This window comes from Xiphophorus hellerii, chromosome 12, assembly GCF_003331165.1.
Source record: "Xiphophorus hellerii strain 12219 chromosome 12, Xiphophorus_hellerii-4.1, whole genome shotgun sequence".
NCBI lineage: Eukaryota > Metazoa > Chordata > Actinopteri > Cyprinodontiformes > Poeciliidae > Xiphophorus > Xiphophorus hellerii.
Genome location: NC_045683.1, coordinates 20,467,144 through 20,489,159, shown reverse-complemented (window position 1 = coordinate 20,489,159; position 22,016 = coordinate 20,467,144). Strand labels below are relative to the sequence as shown.

The 22,016-nt window shown below is 38.9% G+C and overlaps 1 protein-coding gene across 4 annotated transcripts in view; it reads left to right on the top strand.

Moving 5' to 3' along the window:
• kiaa0825 (KIAA0825 ortholog) overlaps positions 1–22,016 on the top strand; it is a 135,375-nt gene that overhangs the window by 32,558 nt on the left and 80,801 nt on the right. For 2 of the 4 annotated variants that reach the window (XM_032577449.1, XM_032577451.1), the window contains exons 10-20: positions 1,408–1,685; positions 3,346–3,496; positions 6,881–7,071; positions 8,359–8,565; positions 8,847–8,957; positions 11,165–11,304; positions 14,066–14,245; positions 18,239–18,472; positions 18,553–18,857; positions 19,168–19,274; positions 21,755–21,899. In XM_032577449.1, the coding sequence (XP_032433340.1) occupies positions 1,408–1,685; positions 3,346–3,496; positions 6,881–7,071; positions 8,359–8,565; positions 8,847–8,957; positions 11,165–11,304; positions 14,066–14,245; positions 18,239–18,472; positions 18,553–18,857; positions 19,168–19,274; positions 21,755–21,899 (2,049 nt within the window). Of the gene's footprint in view, positions 1–1,407; positions 1,686–3,345; positions 3,497–6,880; positions 7,072–8,358; positions 8,566–8,846; positions 8,958–11,164; positions 11,305–14,065; positions 14,246–18,238; positions 18,473–18,552; positions 18,858–19,167; positions 19,275–20,587; positions 21,376–21,754; positions 21,900–22,016 lie in introns of those variants that run through there. The other 2 variants (XM_032577452.1, XM_032577450.1) reach the window with 2 other exon arrangements.

Sequence of the window (22,016 nt, the reverse complement as noted above, 5' to 3'; positions counted from 1 at the left end):
TCTGTCTCAAGTTTTCAAGTCTCAAGTTTTTGAGACTTGAAAACAATGAAATCATAATAAAGCCTTTCAAATAACTTTCTACTTCTAAAGTAGAAAGTTATTTCCAGTTATTTCTTTACAGTTCAACTGATAAACAAATACAAAGTATAGATAAGAAATATAAAAAATTACATTCTCCAATAGCCTGAATGCATAATGGTGCACAACCTATTTAGCGTGGACCCTGTTTCTCACTCATTGGAGAAACAGAACTTTCCCACCATCCTCCAAGGACTAAGCAGCAATGGGAAATTGATGGGTAGATATAGATTTACACTTTTAAGCTAAAGGTTTGCTGAAGTTCAGCATTCTGACTTTCCTTGCACTATCATCTGACCGATAACCCTGTGATGCTTTTTATCCCTTAGCACTCTGCTATCAGTGCCTTTTTGCTAAAGCTCAAATAAGTAAATTGACTCTCTTTGCTTCTAATCAGATTCACTATAATTAATCGCAAATATGACTTCAAGACAACTGAAAGCTTTAAAGGTGTCTTAACAAACCATACACTTAAATGTGGCATATTTAAAACCTTTTCTCCTTATAGACATATTTATTTTTCCTAAATTACACACAATATCATATTAGCAGTGAAATTAAATTGTAATGATTCATCTTTTTTATTTTGTTTTTGCCACAAAGCTATGCATTTCAGTAGGAGTCTTGATAGTTTTGGACCACGTGTAGCTGCACCATTTCTGGGTAACATCAAATAATAATACTCCTTTGATATAAGCCCTAAACACAACAACTATGTTGCAATCGCTGTGAAAATTTTGTGAAATAGTTTTCACACTAAGCTCAACTGTATAAATTAAAACACTGAACTTCATTAAAAATATTAGGGTCTATAAAAACCATAACACCCCTGTAATAGGCACACTCACTAAACCTTTTTGAAAACTTTGATCAGCCTAGCTCCAAATCAGAAGTTTCTTAAAGAATTACCAGGTAATAATTTCTAAAGCTACAGTAGCTTGTCATCAAACATTACCCAATCATTTGCTCTCAGTTCGGCTCTCTTACTTAGTTCTACATGCTATAACGATTCCCTGTGACTGTGGTAAATGCGATGCGCTCTGTTGTGGAGTAAGACTGACATGCAGATGTAGTCTTAAGCATTTTGTTGGGGCCATGTCTTCCAATATCTGTGTTCTGCATATGCAATCTTCAGTATTTTTCTCAAGATAAACCCATGACTAATAGTACTCTCAGTCCCCCACCTATTAAATATTCAAATTATCCCTGCAAAATGCTTTTCATTGCCTTATAAACGAAGTCTCTTCCAGGTTTTTCCTCCTGTCTACTGACGGATTTCACTTCTGGTTCTGATCTCGTCTTGTCTTTGCCTTTTCTCTTTCCCCACAGTTCTGTGGAGCAATTCTGATTGAGCTCGATGCTTTGCTGCCACTGGCAGTAGCCTGCAGGGACACTTCTCTCCTGGGGGTGCGATCAAGCTTTGTGGAAGCTTGTAGCAGAGCAGCATTTGCCATGCTGGGCCGTTTGCAGGAGAGGGCCCTGGAGGTACCGTCCTCTGCACCCCTGAAGAACCTGCCTGCTCTGCTTGCTTCCTGCATTTATGTGCAACAGCGACTAGAGCATTACAATGTCATGCTGAAGGATTCAAGTGCGGCTTCCGCTAAAATGTAAGAAGCAGGTGTACTCATGTGAGTGAGTCTGTTGACGTGACATGAGAAGGAATTATGCATAAGCTGCTGTGTTGCTCTGTATGTGTCGTAACTTTAGTTGTAAAATTCCAGGAAGTTGAAAACTTTCAATAGAAGTCTATTGGAATTCACTGGAATAAATGGGAACAAAACGAAATTAAAATAGTAAAGTTTTTATCCTTTAATCCTTTAGATTTTAAAGAGTTTGAAATTTGCTAGCACAAACTGGACCAAAACAATTAAATTGCATGCAAATGCAATTCAGTATATGCTATCCCTCCGTTACATTCATATAGCTCAGTGCTTACAACAGGCGTAATGAGGTCACATCCTCTACATGCACTGTGCATTCCTCCATCATGTGCACAGATGATTTCTACAACCCTACTATGTTGAGACCAGAGCTCACGACTATTAAAGCCACATGACTGAACATGTGGATTGCCTAAAGTTTTGATTACATTATTAGCTAAATATGTTAAATGTATGTTGTCCATGTTTAACTTGCAAATGTTGTATTGATGTCCACTGATAGAAAAACCAAATGTTATATTTGTATTTGGAAATGATACAGTATGTTTAAATTACCCCAATTTTACAGTTATTTCCCATAAATACCAATGAAAACTTCCACTTTGGAATATTTTTAATATTCCCCATCAACATCTTGTGGATTTTTATTTTGCAAGACTTCCAGAAATACGCTGAAAATGTTTAAGTCCTTTGTAGAGTTAGTCCTAATCAGGTTAGTTTATAAGTAAATCTACAACTTGCTTGAAAATAGTCTTTTATTATCATCCACCTATTTTTCTGTTTATGTTGCCATAAAGCAAATAGTCTGAAATTGTACAAATCTTCCCATCGAGGCAACATCTTTATTTTCACTCATAGCAACAATGGCTTTCCTTTTTGGTAAAATTCTAAATCTGTTGATGCACAGTCACTTCTCTTAATTAAATCAGATTTGTACTATTATTTCAACTGTATGTGCCATTGCAAGAGACTGAAGTTAGAAGTTTCAGAATCCAATGAGTTGCAGCTCCAATCCTCTGCTTCTCTCAGCTGTACCTGCCACATCTGATTTCAGTCCCTGCCTGCAGCAGGCTTCTACTGGGTAGCAGTTGTAATGTGTGCCAATGCACAGAAATACATGTGCAGCAGTCACCAAACTCTCATCTTCTAGGGAAAATATTCTGACTCTTTTTCTGCTTCGTAGGTAAGCTTTACCCAACAGGTTTTTCAGTTTCCATCTTTCATTCTCTCCCTAATAGAGGACACTATAATGACACCACAGAGAGCTGCTATTAGTTCACTTTTGTCATTAAAACAGTATTGTTAAGTTGGAAGTCCTCAAAAGGTTAAGGTGACTTATAAACATGTTTAATTACCACTGGTTGGCAATGCGTCCTTAAATTGTGTGGTAACTTTAGTAGAGTATCTCATATCTCTTGTAGTCTCTGTAGATTCCCTCTATAGTCCGTTGTCTGTCTGGGTGTTTGTAGACCCCTTATCCCTCCATTAAACTGTTTTTAAGGGGAAAATAAACCTTGTTGTGAACGTCTAGGATAAATCAACACTTGGTACAATATAGATTTGTTTGTTGCATTTCTCAGACTTTATTTTCTTCTTCTTTGATCAGATCCCTGACTCTGCTACCAATCCAGAGATACCAGGAGGCAGTGGAGGCCTTAAGAGAGCAGCTGACCAGCTACTGCATCCAGGTTTGCCTCACCTGTATTCTTCAGGATGCAGAGAGTCATGACTGGGCTGACCCTAAACCCTTCTACGAGGTGTGAAGTTTACATCAATTTCCTGTCCGTTTAGCTTGATTTACCTCTAGATTGACATTTTATGCACCATTCCAGGTTTATGCTTTGGAAATATCTCCTTGTGCCTGTTCTGCAGATTGTAGGGAACTATAGAATTATTACTCCAGAGCCTTCCTGCCTCTTCTTTTCATTCCCACAACACACCTTTACCTCCCACTCTCCTTCTTCTGTCGGAGTGTTATACTCTGAGCTTCCTAAGAACATCTGTGGCTTCCATGCTGCCCTGGGGGCTCCAGGGATTCGGCTGTCTGAAGTCTGCAGTCTACACTGGGACTGTCTGGAAACAGCGTAGGGGCCCTGGAACTCCAGTGCCTTTATGCCCTAAACCAATCTAAACCTCGCCTCTCCTTCTTCCTTTATCCTGATTCCCTCCCCTTTGTTCCTTCCTCCTTCTTGGGGTCACTGGTGTCAGACAGGCCTGCTGTGTGCAGGTGTGTTCTTTTGTTCAACCACCCCCAACTGCATCTGTACGGATGGATGTATGTAAGAGGGTTTGCAACAACTTTGGCTCCTCCACATCATAGTTCTGCTCTAGAGAGACCTTGTCTCCAGCCACACCATTTTTTTTAGTTTCATTTTTATGCACCCACACCACCATATGAATTGTTATTGGCATGAAAAAATTTTTTAATATGCGACACTAAAATTGCAACATATGTTTGAGGTCAGTTAAATGGGTCAAAGAGAGTATAAAATATGAGCTTGGCTTATGTCTTTATGACATGATTTGGCCTTCAGAGCCTTTACAGCCAAATAGTGATTTAATTCAAAAATAAGGAGGGGGAGCTTTTGAAATTCCATGTGTATTTTATTCTCAGCTCCCCAACTTGGTCTCAGTCTTGTAAGAAAAGTAATGTTGAATAAAATGTTCTATTTTTTTTCTGTAATTTACCTGACTTGTTAAAAAAATAGCTAACTTGCGTTTACTGAAATAGAAGAGAAAACAGGATATGATTCATTCAGTAGTGTAAAACTTTATCGAAGGTAACTTTTATTTCAAGCATTTAAACTATAAAACAAACAAAATCATAATTATGATACATCAAACATAACTGGAGAAAATGAAAAGTAAAAAACTGAAAATTGAATTAAAGTTGAAACCATTTGTGTTCATATTGTATAAAATACCACACAGAGCCATTATTTTTCTTTTCTATTTGCTAAACACCAGAATAATGAAAGTTTTTTCTCAACTTAGAAATTCACATACATAACCTTAGCATTTGACAGAATCCTTAAATGTATGACTTGGATCATATGTTTCTGGTATCTTTTCACCAGAAACATACCGAAATTACAGCAAAGGTTTGCTGTAATTTTGTCCAATTCCTTTTTGACAGAACCGACATACAAGAGTTTGTTGCCCTTCTTGCTCTCTTATGCCTTATCAGGTCTGCCCACAAATTTTCTAAGGGTCTGAGATTTGAACTTTGTGATGTCCGATCCAAAATGGTGGCTTGGTTCTTAAGCCATTTCCTAAGTAATTTATGAGTATGCTAGGATCCATTTGGAATAGCCATTAGCCCCCAAGCTTTAACATTTTGGCTGATATCTTGAGACTTTATTTAATATTTTCACATAGGGTTATTTCCATGTGTTGCCATCAGTTATGTGAAGGACACCAGTCCGACATGTAGCCAGACAGCCCCGCTCCATGATGCTACCACCAGCTTACCTCACAATTTGGATGTCATTTTCTGGCTTGTAATTCCCTAATTTTTCTTACAAATGTAACAATGACCATTATGGTCAAAAACTTTCACTTATTTTCTTCACATTACAGGAGATGTCTCCAAAAATCCAGGTCTTTCTCCATGTGTACATTTGCAGGTTGTAATGTTGATAGAAGGTACAGTAGCTTAAATGGGCCAACATAGATATTTTTTTATTGATAGGCAGTATAAAATCCTAAGGTATTTCATAACAAAGACAAAAACATACTCTAACTCTGGAATCTGTAGTTACAATCTTTGCTGGGATACAAGGCTTTTTTGTGCACCTGCTCATCCGACAGACATGTGTGTCTCTAACTAATAGAAGCAACCAAAACAATTGTGATTTCTTTCATATCCTGCTTCCTTCATATTTAGAAGTAATTTGCGGCCATGACATCACAGAAACATTTCCACTATTAAAAGCTTAAATGACCTTTCTTTTATTTGGCACATTTATCCCAGCTATTTTTTTTAAACCATTTTGTCTAACACTAAGAACACATCCACTGTCATTTTTTTCCATCTGAGATTAGCATTTGCTCAGAAAACTCCTTGAGTTCATTTTCATGTTTTTTCTTTCTTTATGCTTTTTCTGTTGAATTCTTTATGCAGCGAGAGAGCATGGAAATGATTTCCAAGCTGCTCTCAAATATAGGTAGCTTTATTGAACAGAGTTGGATGATGGTTTGTTTTGCTGGAACTTTACCAGGGGTTTCCTGCATTTTCCTTCAAGAGTTTTCCTATTCTCTCAGAATCTGTTCACAGTATGGTTTGCTTTAAATCTTTACATTTTTGCCTTGAGAAATGTTTCTTTTAACTTGCTCTGGGATTTTAAATTTTTTAAAATTCCAGGTTCAGACTTGCTATTGGATTTTATAAAACCTTTTTGAGAAAGTAGGTGTTTTCATGGGGCTGCTTTGGTTCTGTGCCTAATACTGCTGCCAGTCAGAAAGATCCAGGCCATACTCCCATAAACAATTGATTGAGTGAAATGACCAGAAAAGGAAGAAATATAAAGGTGAGGTAGAATTTGAGGATGTGTAAGAGAATTCAGTGGCCATTGAGATGTAGACAGGAGGTAGTTGGGGAGTTTTGGATGACTTAGTAGCACTCCCATACTCGTCATCAGTTTGTTGCTGGAGGGTAAATACAGTATGCTGAGCTTTGGGGAACAGGGGTAAAGAAAACTGAAGGCATCTTTAATAAATTTATGACAAAGCTACATTCCTGGGTAATAATCCTTCTCAATCCATATTTGCCTTTGTTCTTTCCAATTCTGATGCATCATTTCTATCTTTAGCATTATTTGATTGATCTCATCTCCCTCGCCCTTTCTGTAAGTGTGAGTGTTTCTGGAAGTTGCAGGTGTGCAACTGTTGGGATTTTCATGAGATCGTGACTTTAAAGCAGGCTATATTCCCAGTGGGGGAAGAAACCCAGGTGCAGAGTGCAGGTGGCATGACCGCTACGACATCCCGGTGATGACAGACCAGTCTCTTTCCCTTCCCTGCCTGCAGTTTCTCTCCTTCTATATTTATCTTTACTGTGTTTCTGCTCCACTCTCTGTGTCCACATTATAGCATATATGCAGCTGTAGCCCCCTCCCTCCTGTATGTTTCTTCCTTCGCAGGGAGAGCGGTGTTCCTTCGCACTGCAGATGTGGTTTTACTTCCTGTGTGGACTTCGCAGTGACCTGTGGTCAGTTCTTCCATCAGAGCTAGCCAAGGATGTGCTGGGATATGTGCTGGCAGAGACTTTGCAGTTGCTGGTGCGAAGATATTCCAGAGTCCGTGCGTCGTACAAGAGACACTTGCAGATCAGGTATTTTGAAAAAATATATAAACAACGCTACAACAAAATCAATACCCCGACAAATGCACTGCATTATAAAGTATGTTGAGTTTTAATGGATAAACCCTTGGTAGCAGAATCTGTTGAGTTGAGTTCAACCAAATGTATGAAATCTGTGTGATTTTGTTACATACTTGTTCCATTATGTAAATTTCACTACCTTTATCTCTGAAGAAACAAATTAGACTGACTTTTGTTATCTACTGCAGGTAAAATGTCACCTGCCGATAACTCTTTAGAACCTCTCTTAAAAAATCTGAACTGTTCCTTTAATGATATTGTACAAAATAGCTAGACAAAAATGTGAAATTAAACTAACACAAATTCCATATCCTGTATCCCTTACATACCTTCTATTACCTACTTTGATTGGTAACATTTATCTAAAATTTTGTTTTGATTTTATATTTGAGACAAAAACAACTCAGCAACAGCCAAAATCAAAATCTGTAGGTCAGACTTTTTAAAAATTGGTGATCTGCCAGAAATCTGCTGTTGGTGCACCCTTAGTTCATCACTGCAACCATTCAGAACCTGACAAAGACAAATATTACTATAAAAACTTAATTATCCAAAGGATTATTTTGCTACACTTTGTAGTACACACATACGACTACAGACACAGAACAATTGAGTTGAATCAAAAATGTTCACAAATCAAAAGTGTGAATCTCAACTATTTTCTCGGTTTTGGAGTTTGCTAACTGCTTCAGTCTGAGTTTATCAATACTATCCCTGGATCACAGATAGACGTAGAGATGGTGGACGTCAGTAATTTTTCTTCTTTTAAATTGAAATTCCCAGACAAATAGTTCTACCATACAGTATGAGAAGTATGAGGAAACTATGGCTAAAATAGAAAAAAAATGCAGTATGTTAAGTAAAGCAGATTGTTCACAGAAAGTCTGGCTTATGTTCTTTGGAAATATTCATGGCAGTTGGAAACTATGAGGTAAAACTAAACAAGTATCATTTTGAAACTTCTCCAGGTCTAAGACACCGATTGTTACTTTCATCAGCCTCTGTTAGGTCACCATTGCTTGTCTCTGAAAAGATAACAGATGATGTAAAAAGAATTCTTGACCACATTATGGAAATGCTTCATGATTTTTAAATACTAACACTATACTTTAATGCCTAGGAGTAAAATGAAAATTATGTTTTTCTATTTTAGTTTTAGATTGAAGCAACAATATGCATACTTGCGTATTGTCTGTTTTCATAAAGTCATCTTCTCTGTTTCTCTCTGTTTTTAAGGTGTGACATCACAGCAGTGTTGCTCTACGTGGAGCACCTCATGTGGAGTGTCAGTGAGAGTCCAGAGGATGTGATTCTGATCAACCCTTCTTCAGAAATTACCATAATAGGAGGTGGCTCGGACTGGCCGTACCAAATCCACAACCTTTGCGACCAACTGCTGACGGTCCTCCTAGTTGTTACAGCGCCAATATCTTTTGTGCATAGGTTCGTACTGTGTGTACATTAAGGTTAATTTCTAAGTAACTGAAATGTTGTGAATTAAGGTGAATTCTGTAAACTTAATAATCATCCAATTAGTGGGCTGAGTGAAGTCTGTCGATAGCAAAAGAAACTGAAGCAAACTGAATAAAAGACTACAACAAGCAAAAAAAAGATTCATCGATTTTAACGCTTTCTGCTTCCAAAGCTGTTTGACCTCCATTAAATAGACATGTGTTCCAAGTAGCGTCTTTTAAAACTGCCGTGTGCAATTTTAATTTCTCTAGATCGTTTATGAATAGTGCTTCAAAGGACTCAGCACCGCGCCAGCCTGAAAGGCCTGTTGTACGCTGGTTAAATGCTATCAACCCTGATCGCTTCCCAGAACAGGTCATAAGGTATGTAAAGCACATCCATCATGTAGTCTATCACACATCATTCAGTAGGCACACAAACTCTACTCAGCAAAAGCACTTGTACCAACTGAACTGCATCCACAAACTTCTAATTTTTTATCACAAACCAACAGGACGTAGTGCACAAATGTAAAGTATTTCCTTTTTATTTCAAAATTAATCTGACAATTTTATAATGCATTTGATTTTAGCCCCGTTTATTCGGATACCCCTGCATACCCATTGTTTTCAGAAGTTAGATACTTAGATTAAAGAGTCCACCTGAGTGTGATTTAATCTTAGAGTAAATACCGCTAAATACAGATCCATGGAAGAAAAGCCATGTAACTAGTGTGATCTCCTCAAAGTAAAAGGACATACCCAGAGCTACAATGGATTTTTTTTTAGAATTAACAAGTATTAGGAAAGTACTGTCAAAGTTTAGACCTAAATCCAATTCAAATTTATGCCATGGATTAAAAATAGCTTTTTATCGACTCTTTTCAGCCAATCTAACTGAGCTGTGAGCTATTGTTTGTAGAAGAATGGTTAAAAATGACAGTCTCTTGGTGTACAAAGCTTTTGAAATGCACTCCAGAAGTCTTGCGGGGATGCTGTAATTGTAGCAATAAGTGTTTCTACAATGTATTGACTCAGAGGGACCGAACACAATTGCACACCACACCTTTTATTTGTAAAAAAGAAAAATTGGAAAAACATCTATTTTTCTGGTTAGAAATTAGAACTATTATATTTTGTTAGTCTTTCTCAGAAAATCCAGATAAAACACATAAAACTCGTAGGTTGAATTGGGACAAAATGTGGAGAAGCTCAAGTGGTACAAATCCTCTCACCAGGCGCTGTAACCTGCTGCCCAGGCTTCAGTCCAAAGTTGCTGCCATGATATAATGCAGATGAAACCAGCATTACCTTTGACACAGTGGTAATGCTGATGGTTATGGGGGCATCGCAGATGCGTTATTTGTCTACGTTTGTGTCTAACTGCTGTTGTGAGCTGTGCAATCAATCACTCTTGCACACATTTGTCTCTACCCTCCACCCCTCTCCTCTCACAGCCAGAGGTTATGTCACAAGATGCCGGCGGAGCACAAATCAAACAAATCCCTACTTTAGTATTGTGGATCTGAAGTTAGTTTGTTTTTATGGCCTCTTTATTTCTTTTGGTCCCACCTCCTGCTTTGATGGAAGGACGCCAGAAGGCCTACAGATGGCCCATAGCCAGAACCACAGGTCCACATCCAGATCCTGACTGCCAGATCTTTCCCCAGTCAATTAAAACATATAAATGTATTCAATGAAACGCTTAAATCACCAAATAACTTGTGTTGTATGTTTCTCCTTTGTGCTCTGCTCTGAATTATCCCATCTGTCTGTCGGCGTGTGTGCGGGGGCGTGCAGGCGTGTGTGAGCATACATCCGTAGTTGGGTTTGTGTGTTTGGATTTTGTAAGCTGACCCTGCCCTGTAGATTTATCAGAGCACTTAAAAGAGGACTACTTATGAATTTGCAGTCACAGTGACATCATAAATTGTTCTGTCAGACCAAGGCATAGTCTTCTTCAGTCAAGCAGCAGGGTGCACCCTTCTCTAGCCTTTCAGATGGAATGGCTAATTTCTGGGGAGACACCCCCTCAACGCGCCGCCTCCCGCCTCTTTGCTCTTAAGACCAACTCTGTCCACTCTTTCCATTAGATTTTATTGAGATGTATAAAGTAACATGCAGGCACACATGTCAGCATGCTTTCACACTTGCACACACATAACCACAAGCAAAGGCTCTGAACACACTGAAAGCTTCGCACACACCAAGGATACGGCTCATTACTCACAGCTGGCTGCAGCCTCTTGGTTATACAAAAGATGTAGGAGGGGGGTATTGCTGTATATTCATGTATTTGGCTGTCACCCAAATGTTAATTTGCTTTTAGCTGGCCAAGATTGGAGCTAATTCCTTTCCATGCATGCTATAAGTACGTTTACATTTGAAGTGAACAGCACTAAAAAGAATGACTATTTTTGCCATTTCCCAGCTGTTCGTACTTCTCAGGATTTCTGCCTTTGTTTCTTCCTCTCCTGTGAAGCCTTCATGTCTTTTTTGTGGTCTCTAGCTAAATGGATTTCAATCAGAATACTCACCTGACGCTGCAGAACTGTCAACTTTTTCTCCTTTCTTTGTTTGTCGTCTCTAAGAGATGGCCTTACGGGTGAGGCAGCCTTGGCGTGCCAGTTGAGGCTACTGACCTCTGACCCAGGATGCAATCCCAAGCTGCTGCTGCAAATGCTGCTTTATGAAGATTGTCACCTGCCTAGAATACTCCTGGAAAATTCCTGTGAGTTTTTTTTCTTTCTGTGTATTTCAGTTTGGATTGACTTAAAAGTGCTTGCAGTTCTGATGCCTCACCATTCGTCTTTTAGGAAAAAGCTAAAATACTTTTGTTCTTTGATATTTCCTGTTTCATATCAGCGGTTACCACAGGGGACATCTGTGAGAAGTGTTTATTGGAATCCTAATTATGGTGCTCTAAGATCTTAAGCTAGTTATATGGACTGTAGATGATCCCCATTCATTTTATGAAGTTATCATCAGCATCTTTGCTATCATCATCATTTTCACCTTGGTCATCATCATTACTAAATCAATAGAGCACAGTAATAAACACTCAGCTGGCCCAGGCAGAGCACATACTCTGACCTTTAAAGATTTTTTTCCCCTTCCCTCTTTTCTTCTCCACATGGCAACAGTCTAACCTTTAAAGACTGTTGTGCACTCGCACATTAATTCACATTATAGCGACCTCATTAATAACAACTCTCTCTGTCTTGTTCTCTGGCTTGGTCTGGGCCTGACTCAGAGGCTTCGAGATGCGTCTCCCCGCACGCTGCCGTAAATCAACACTAGAAGCGCTGACTCTCGCCTGTTATCTGGGGTGACGGGATAATTAACCAGGACACAGACAGACAGAGGGAACAGCTTGACTGAAATGTCTTCACGGCAATAAGACACTGCACTTCCCCATATGTTTGGGTCATTTCTCTGATGATAAAAAAAAAAAAACTACTTTAATAATGAATTCAAAACTAACTTTTTCATACTGCTTACGCATCCGTCTACTCCATGTACTTTTTATTGGACCTTTGAAATGAGCTGCTACTGGTTTAAAATAGGATTGGATATTTTCTGAGACTTTTGTTTCATCGTTTTTCAACCAGCTTTTTCAAATGTTGATTTTAATAATGTAATGTACTGCCATTTTTTTCAAGTGGTAGCAATCAGTGGTGGTTTTTGATACTGATATTGATATTGATATACATGACTGATGCTTCAGAGTAGTCCCAGTCCCATCAGGTCAGTAGGTGGTCCTTTTTTGTATTCAAAGCCACCTCTGAAGGTAGTCTGAGGAAAAGCGTTTGCAACGTGTCTTGAGTGAGTTCACACCTGTATGTGGGGTTGTCTGAACACAATCAGATCAGTTAAAACTGTTATTAGTGCCAGATGTGGAGCAGGTCTCTCATTACTTTTGTAATTCAACAGCTTTCTCAAAACTGAAAGTCACACTACGTCAGGTAAACACAAACAGTCTTTTTATTGTCTATTGTGTGCCTGCTTCCAATTACTGTGGTTTGCAGAAAGGACCCTTGTGACTGCATGTCTGGTTGTCCGGAAGATAAACAGGTGTCTTTGTTGGCTATGTATCAAGGTTGAATAAGCACAGAGACGGAGAACAGACAAGGGGAGAGGGGTAGAGAAGGGAACATAGAAATCAGCTTTAAAAAAATAACACACAGGAGTTATTGTATGCTGGAAGAGTTCTGGAAAATCCACAGAGATGTGCCAGCGCACTGACATCTGTTTTTCTGAAGTCATCTGCTGCTTCATAATGGGATCATTATTAAAAGGCACCTAGTTAACCTCCCGTGCTCTCCAGCACTCAGAGTGGAAATTAATGTTAGCCAACCCCGTTTCTTTGGCCCATTGCAGTCACAGCAGTGATATCCATAACACTCTCCCCTTAAGGACCAATTACCAGACAGGCAGCGAACAAGATGCCTGCCTGATCCACGTAATGCTGCACAATGTGCAGAGTCTTGGTCCGTTTGGTTTACAACATCTTAGGATACATGTTAGCTGAATGGTTGTGAAGGAGCAGAAGTGTGAGTGTGCAAATCAGTTTTCTTATAGTCCTCTGTGCTTCATTCCCGAATCTTATGCAAGGGGCTGATCTGTCACTGCAATGCTGCAGCTAATTCTGCTTTGTCATTTTAAAATAGCCCAGCATTAGTCAGTAGGAAGTCATGCTGCCCTCCATTACAGCACAGCGCGTCCTCATTGACTGCTGCCTTGCATACGCTGTCCTATACAAATAGTTGTCATTTCCTAGACTGCAGACTGACAGACCGCTAGATGTCTGCCACCTCTGGAGCAGCGGGCCTTTCCTCAGCAATCCCTGTCAACTTAACACACACGCAAACACACGCCCGCACACAAATCACATATATAGACATCCATATGGGTTTTACAGTCACACACACCTCCATCTTCAGCCAGCTCAGACAGCAACCCCCACAAGGACACCCTGTCAAAACCTCTTCCTTTTCACTTCCTGTCTCCATGTTCTATGGATCCCACAGCCAGGGGCTTTGAAATCTCTTTCTTTTTCATTCTTATTTCTATCCAACACAGATGTGGGTTTTTCTTCCCCTTCCATTCCACGCTGTCTTTTGTTCACCCTTTCTGTTAACATGTGTCAGGCTAGGCAGCCTTGACATTTTCCAATGTGCGTGTGCGTGTATGTGTGTGTGTTTTGTTCAAAGAAATCAAGACGTTTTAGATTTATCTATCTGTCTATCTATACATACCTTTATAGAGTTGATATTTTCTGAATGATAATTCAAACAACTCCCCAGAGTGTTTTCCAGCTTTTGGGTGGGTGAGCTTTTTCATCTTCTAGGATTGTGATTGTTTGTGTATGTAAAGTCTTTTAGAATATCAGGATTTCATCAATTCAGTGTTGTTTTAAATATCCACACATGTAGTTGTTTTGTTGCTGAAGTATCTCACCAGGCTGACTTCAGTTGTTTTTTTGTTTCCAGATTTTTGCCAGAAGACTGACTCAGAAATGTCCACAGAGAATTGCAAGGCAGGAGATGATTTCATAGTTGCTTTGTTCAACTTGTTCTCCTGCTTGAATAATGTTCCCAAGGCTTTGACCCAGGCTCTTCAGCCATACCTGGAGAAAGCACACATATGGAAATATCTCTATACACTGGCAGGTAATATCTTGGTTGGAAAAGAGTGGTAATATATCAAGCTGTGAAAGCTTTAGATACTCGAGTACTCTGCTTGGTCAAATATTGCATAGTTAAAAAACAATGTTTTAGGATTCAGGTGTAGAAAAATCAATTATACTGATTCCTTTATATTCAATATATTTTATGTTTATTGCTACAGCTGTTATCAGTCATACACAAAGACTCTGGTATTAAAATAAGGATTACTAACAGTAACAGTCACATAGTACATTATTAATTTAATGTCTGAAGTCAAAATAAAATTTTGATTTGAACTTTGGTCCTTAAAATGATCTGACAGTTCCTATCTACCAGTGACAACTTCAATTAAGCAAACATATTTTAACATCTATAGGATTTATAAATATACATACATAGTGGACTTGTATTAATGGTATAATGTTATAGTGTAAGGTTCATATTTTTTTAGAACCAAACACTATTTTAGTCAAAAGTATGACTTCTTTCAGTTTTGAGTATAAGTAGTTATCAAAATGACATAGAAAAGATTTGTCAAGGTCCTAAATAGAAGTAACTCCTGTTGCAGATTAAATTATTGGTATCATTGTTCCACTGACAGACTCTCAAAGGTCATTGTTTCAGTATTTACATACAGTACAGACCAAAAGTTTGGACACACCTTTTAATTCAATGAGTTTCCTTTATTTTCATGACTATTGACATTGTAGATTCACACTGAAGGCATCAAAACTATGAATAACACATGTGGAAATATGCACTAAACAAAAAAGTGTAAAACAACTGAAAATACCCCTTATATTCTAGTTTCTTCAAAGTAGCAACCTTTTGCTGTGATTACTGCTTTGCACACACTCTGCATTTTCTTGATGAGCTTCAAGAGGTCGTCACCTGAAATGGTTTTCACTTCATAAGTGTGCCCTGTCAGGTTAATAAGTGGGATTTCTTGCCTTATAAATAGTCATGAAAATAAAGAAAACCCATTGAATTAGAAAGGTGTGTCCAAACTTTTGGTCTGTATTGTATATTGAAAATTTTGATGCACTGAGTTTAAGATCATCTCAGCAACTGACTGAATAACTTATCACTACTCTACCAGCAACACTTGACAAAGTTGGATGATGTGCAGTTTAAATTTTTCCTAAGATTCTGCTGCGTATTATGTTCAAACATCTCAAATTTGCGTCCACTTCTAGATAAGCCAAACTTTAAAAACTTGATTTTCTTCATTTTAGTGAAACTACCTTACATCATAGCAGGAAGCAACATTCACCATCTTCTTGTTTAATGTGTGGATTGTCAGCCCCTAACCATGTTCACTTCAGTGGCCTTATTTAATAAAAATGACTGTCATATAGTCGAGGCTCATTCCTCATGTGGTTTACTCTCTTTATAGCTGTGGATTCACTGCGGTATTAAAAATCCTGAAGCTGTGTATTGGTTATCTTTCATTGACTTTAATTAACTTGAGATTTAGCTGCCCTGAACTCAGAGTAAATCTGTTGAGAAGTCAGTCCTATAACTCTTCGTATGCTTTTCCAAAAGGGTGTGTGTAGCCTCTTTATATTTTCTTGACAAAAGAAATTCTTTTGTCAAGTACACTTTTCGTTCAAGACATGTTTTATACGTGTTGTAGCTCCTGTAACTCCATTCCACTGTCCCAAAAATGACAGTGTTTTCGCAACTTCCACACAGAAAAGTGTTATTGATAGTGTGTCCTGGTTTAGTTATGTATGATGCACTCAGTGTTTGGAAGAAAACTAAAAAACATCAGCTTTGTTGTTGCCAACCAACCAATCACCAATCAGAGCTGGTCAAGCAAGAAATCATCTTATTCCAAGCTCATGTTGATTTCTTGATGTAACCCTAATAAATCAGTCGCAGGAAAATGTTGCTTTTCATGATAGCAGGAAATGTGTATGAATAACTGAGAGAGGTCACCACCTTCTCACTCATCTACTACATTTCAAGAAGAATCAGTAACGGTGATTTTAAAGTAAACCTGTCAACGGTATATTAGTTTTTTATTCTCTAAAGGCCAGTGTTGACATTGAGTGCAAATGATCAAATGTATGACTATAATATGTTTCTTTTTTTTTTTTTTTTTTTTTTTTTTTTTAACAACAGTTCTTTTTTTTCTTATCTCAGATGCAAGCTTTGCGGGAGCGCTTAATCAGAACTCCTGTAGTGAAGAGAGTTCATTTTAGGAGTGATTTTCACATCCTGGCTGAGTGGTAATTATTGCAGCATAAATTAGGGTGACTGGAGAAGAGTATTTGGATAGAGACAAAGCACGGGAGGGGTCGAAAAAGCAAATGAACGAAAGTGAGATAGAGTGTGCCAGAAAGAAGTTCTCAATGTCATCCAATCATCACTTATCCTCAAAGGGTAATTAGTTTAATTATTGGACTGTTCCAAATCTTTATACTATAATTTTGGTTACAGGATACCCCCAGTGCCCCCATTTCTATTTAAACTGTTTGGTGAATTAACTTTCATAGATCACATTGAGAGTTTTGACAGTTTCACCACTTACTCTGATGTTTTACCACACAGGAGTTCAAAGGTTGTTTCAAATCAATACAGGGATCAATAAAGTAAATGCAGTTTAAGGTCTGAAAATCAAGTTACTTTGAAGAACAGATCCAGAGACTTGCTTTTTTTTTCACTAGTCATATCATTTTCTATTTTGCTCCCTGTTTTCAGGGGGTTTTCTTCGTCTCGGGCGCTGAGTTCACTCAGCTTTTAGTCATTCTTGTAGGTTCATGTGCCACCACTATAATTTGTAGCTTGTAGTGTTACAGCCAGAACTGTGGGAAGTTTATAGGTGCCATGCAACCTCATTCTATAGAAGCTCTGTTATCAATAATAACAGGATTTGAAAGAGGAGAGTGATGAAAGCTACACTGCACCTGGCGAAGATAGTAAAAATGCTGCTATTGGGCCATCTGGGTTTAATACAGAACATCTGCGTAGAACCTGACCTTACTGTTTTGTAATCCAATTTCTGATTTCAAGAAATAGGCATTCTATTTGAATCAAGTTACAGGTGCCTCTGCATTTTCATTTTGTCCGCATTAACAAGTCATTTTGACATAGGGTGACCTGTAACATTGTGTTCTTTTGATTGAAACTCCACCAGTCTAGTAATGAAATATATGCATGTGGTTTTGTTTATTGAAGCTAATGTATGTATTAGAACACTGACAATCAGAAGTTTAGAAACAGCAACCACTGGCTAGATTTATCTATTCATTTTGGAGTTTTAATGACACAATATTTTTCTTTATGATGTCCGTATACATCAAAGAACTTCAATATTTTAAAAGCAAGAATTTGGTGCACAAAATTTAATTGTGACATGCTATTTTTATTAAAATGTAAACAGAATCACATATATGATGTACTTATTTATTTTTTTAGGTAATAACCCTTGTGCATTTTCTTATGCTTTGGGGGAAGTTTGTCATTTTCTGTCCGAATCAAACTTTTTGGTTGATTAAAAACATGTATATCTAAATCTGGCAGGGCTATGAGTAACTCTGGGCTTAATTGTACACTTACATTCCGACTGCTAGTAGAACTAATGCCCCTTATTGTTTTATTAGCCATCCCTCAACATGATGCTGCCTCCATCATGCTTTACATCCGGTGCAAAATTCTCACAATAACTCAAATTTTTCTTGCCCTTGTGGGGAAGACAACTCAGTCTTTGTTTCTGTTGACTATAAAGCTTTTCTCCAGAAGTTATTTAGCTTGATCGCATGGGCAGCTGCAAATTTCCCCTGTGGTTGAAAGTCATTTGTTTGTTTTTTTTTCTTTTATGTTTCGATTCTCAGAATTAGTGAACTTATATCTGTTCTTATTTTATGCTTTTATTTTTTAGAACCGCATTTCAAACTAAAATTGTATACCTTTTAATGTCTTAAGGTTTTGTTTTATTTTACTTCAATCACTGTTTTTACTTGCTGCTTTTGTTTGGGATTTTTTATTCAGACACTACACAGAAGGCACCAGTGGTCATTGATTGTGTCCGAGCGTTGGTGACAAAGTCAGCCAACAGTATTTTGGTACACCTGGTCTCCATGGCAGTGGCTTGGCAGGGCACGGAGGATTGTAGTCAAGCACACCAGTTTAAACAAAAGGTGCCAGAGAGTGTCCTGGCTAAAATACCCAAGGACTGGAACTATTCACTACCTGATGGAAGAGGGAAAGATACTGGCTCTAAAGGTAAGCATAAACCCCTTTTTCTCATACTTGGAAAAAAAAATCCCTACGGAAGTATTTTTTTTATGTGTTTCTCCTTTCAGCTGTCATATCCTTAGCAATTCAAGCATTGTCCTTCATTTTTACCAACCTGCCATTGGCTGTGTCGTCGTTGCCTCTCCCTATCCGCTTCGTCTTTCAAATGGCAGAAAAGCATCTCTCCCAGCATGCCCGGCAGTTGCGCTCAATGGGGCTATTGCTCTGGGCGCTGCTGGGGTTTCTGATCCAGGGTCTGGAAGACCCTGATGCACTTGAAGAAATCAGTGGTCTGGCTCTGGACTGCAGGGCAAAAGAATACTTATCTCTGCTCAGAGAGTGCCTGCAGGCTGCAATGAGCATCCAGCACAAGGTAAATAATTTATTCACCACGGATAAATGTGAGTTTTATTATAACCGGAGATGCTCCAATCAATTAGACAGAGATCAGAATCAGAGACTTTGCTGATTCTGCAGGTTGGATCTAAAAATAACATAAGTCAGTTAGCTAAAGCTTGATTAGTGCATAATTTACTGCACTTTTGATACAGAGCATGGATGCTGCTTTATGTATATTGAATGCATGTAATCTGTTGTGTTTTTCCGTGTGATCTAATTACACTGTACATCCAAGCTGATTTGATACAACCTAAGGTGTAATTTATGTTAATGTTCTACGACAGGGAATTCCCAAACCTACAGTGCATAAAGTACTGCAAGCTCTGGAGGAAAGACGACCCAAGTGGATAAACATCCAGCTGCAGAAATCTCGCAAACTCTGTTCAGAAAGGTGAGAGGCCACCGGAAAAGATTTCTGAAGAGGTTGTGGTCAACTTGGTACTGATTGTAGTTTAATGATTACATACTGTATGTGCTATTGATTATTTGAATAACAGAAGGGTTTATGAATTTATTTGGATCATTTGAAAATGCCTCTTTATACATTAAGTTGGAAGATCTAAGAGTTTTGATTGATTGTTGCCTAGATGAAGGTTGAGGGCTGACAGAAGGAGGGTCAAACTGATTCATCTGACTGATGGTGTTTTTAGGTACTTGACATTAAAGAAAGAAAAAAAATACTCGTTTTCTTTTAATTGAGCATTCAACGTTTGATAAATTGCATCATCAGGCTAATTTTTCATTGAAAAGCTCTGAGTCAAATCGATGAATCTCAGATGTGTTTGTTTTGGTAAATGATGTGGTGGACATACCATTTGGCCTACAAGAACTCCAGTATAAGATGATGGGAATCCAGCTTTCATTTTGGGTCAATCTGTGACCTTTGGCTTTCCTTTTTGTAGCTTGTTCCCAGAAACGGCGTCTCTGGCTGTTCACTTCATCATAACAAGCTCTGGGTGCATCTATCCTCATGAAAAGGCGATTTAGTGGCGTAACAACTTTAAGTAAATGAACAGATGAAAACATTTAGTAAAGCTGCAACCGGTCCTAGTAAAAGGCTCGCCTGTTACAGTAAGATGAAGAGGGGGTGAGAGGTGGAGGGAAAAAATAGAGAGAACAGATGGGGCAGCATAGAGCGTCAGGGCGAGGGGGGATGAGTGGAAAAGTGAAAGAAGAGTGATTATGTATCACCTGTCGGAGGCATTCAGTGGGATCATTACTATTCATTAAACTAACCTTCACAGGGAAGTGACGCCTGACTTGTAAACAATCAGAGAACACTGTCAGACAGAGAGAGAGCAGCGGTATTTAATAACTCCAAAAAACACAGCCACTTTTCTGCTGGCGTCATATTTGGAGTGAAACCCTTATAAAAGGACATTTGCCCCCTTCTCTTCTTTCATCTCACTTTCCTCCTTCCCTTTCCCAACTGTAATCCCCCCTTCCCACTTACTGCGCCACCCACCTTGTCTTTGCAAAGTAATTTGTAGAGGAGAAGATTATTGTTCTCCATCATGGTGACCCTGGCTGGGCTGACGGGATGCATACACAGATGAAGATGAATGCAGTTATTCCTTGGCGGAGGTCTGCCTCTTTCAGGGCACATTGGCCCTAATGACATGATTGATAGGCTGTCCCAAATCCGGAGGGGCCCTCATTAATCACCCCGCTGACTGAATCCAATCATCTGCTTCACCTGCACAGTGATGGACAGGAAAGGATACAGCGCAGGTGCTGACACGGATGCACAGCCGCCACCGCCGACAACACCACCAGCCGGGCCGCCAGGCAGAAGAATGAGGCGATGTATATGGACAAGACGGGACTCCTCTTCTCTTTGCCACCCTCAATGTCAAACAGCCAATGGCTGGCTGACAGGCGACACAGCTTCTGCCATATTATAATTACAAAGAGGAAGAGGAGAAAGAGGACGAGAGAGGGAACAATGACAGGAAGTGTGTGTGAAGGAGAGGACTTGATGGACGGTGGTGTGATAGCCATCCGTACAGAAAGGGCAAGAAACGATGTGGGCGTATGCCAGGGTTGGGAACTGTACACGCTTGAGGACCTTGACATACAATTACACGTCCTAAAAAAACACACACACACACGTGCATACACCAATCATTTTACTGTAGTGGGATTCTCTGGTCAGAGTTTATTCGGTTCCTCATAACAATATTTCTAATTAATTTCCTTTTTCACTTCTGTTCTGGGGCATTGCTAGAAATAAAACTGCCTCAGGCCCAAGATCTAAATATAGTCGAAAGCTTTTAGACTTAGGTTAAAGTACCCACAGAATGTAATTCATAATACAGTGTTCTGACTTTCTTTCAACAGTTCAATAATCTTCTCAAAAGACAGATTTGTACAGGACATGACTGGTAGATGTTCCATCAACAGATTCATACACCTGAGCTGTGCAGCTTAACAGCTCCTCCAGTGTTACAAGAATGTTCTGCTTCTTTTTAATATAAGTTGAATGTCCTTCATACTGACTTTATAATGCATTCACTAGCAGAATCTTTTTTTTTAACAATGCTTTGTTTAAAAAAACCCGATATGGAGCAACTGCCCAGTAAGATGGGTCTGACAATATCTATTATGTATATTAATATTTATCAGTCTTGACTGAATAGTTCCAGATATCCGGGGTTAATTTTTTTTTCCTTTGGTAAAAAAAAAAAAAAATATATATATATATATATATGCAGTATATACATAGATTTTAGTTTTTAACCCGGTGGTGGGAATGACTCAGAATGTTAATTTCCAACTTGGATCCAAATTCTTCTCTTAACTGGAAACAACTTTTTAGAGACCCTCTTCTTGTTTCCCTTCACCTCTCTGTTTGTTGTCTTTTTCTCTCAGCCTCTCGGAGCAGGGAGCAGACAGAGGAGCTGCTGCGGCTGAACTGACTGAGCAGAAAATAGGCCTGATGCTGCTGGAGGTCTGCCACAAAGCAGGTGGCTGCGCCTACCTGAGGCAGATCTATCACATCATTCAAGGCAATGAGGTAGGGAAGCGCCCGAGCTCCCCAGCAATTAGGTGGCTGCTGGCCTGAGGCCGCAGGCTGTTTGGGAGGGGAAGAGGGCTACTGCTTGTGTGCAGTCTGCTTTCTTTGATCTCGTCA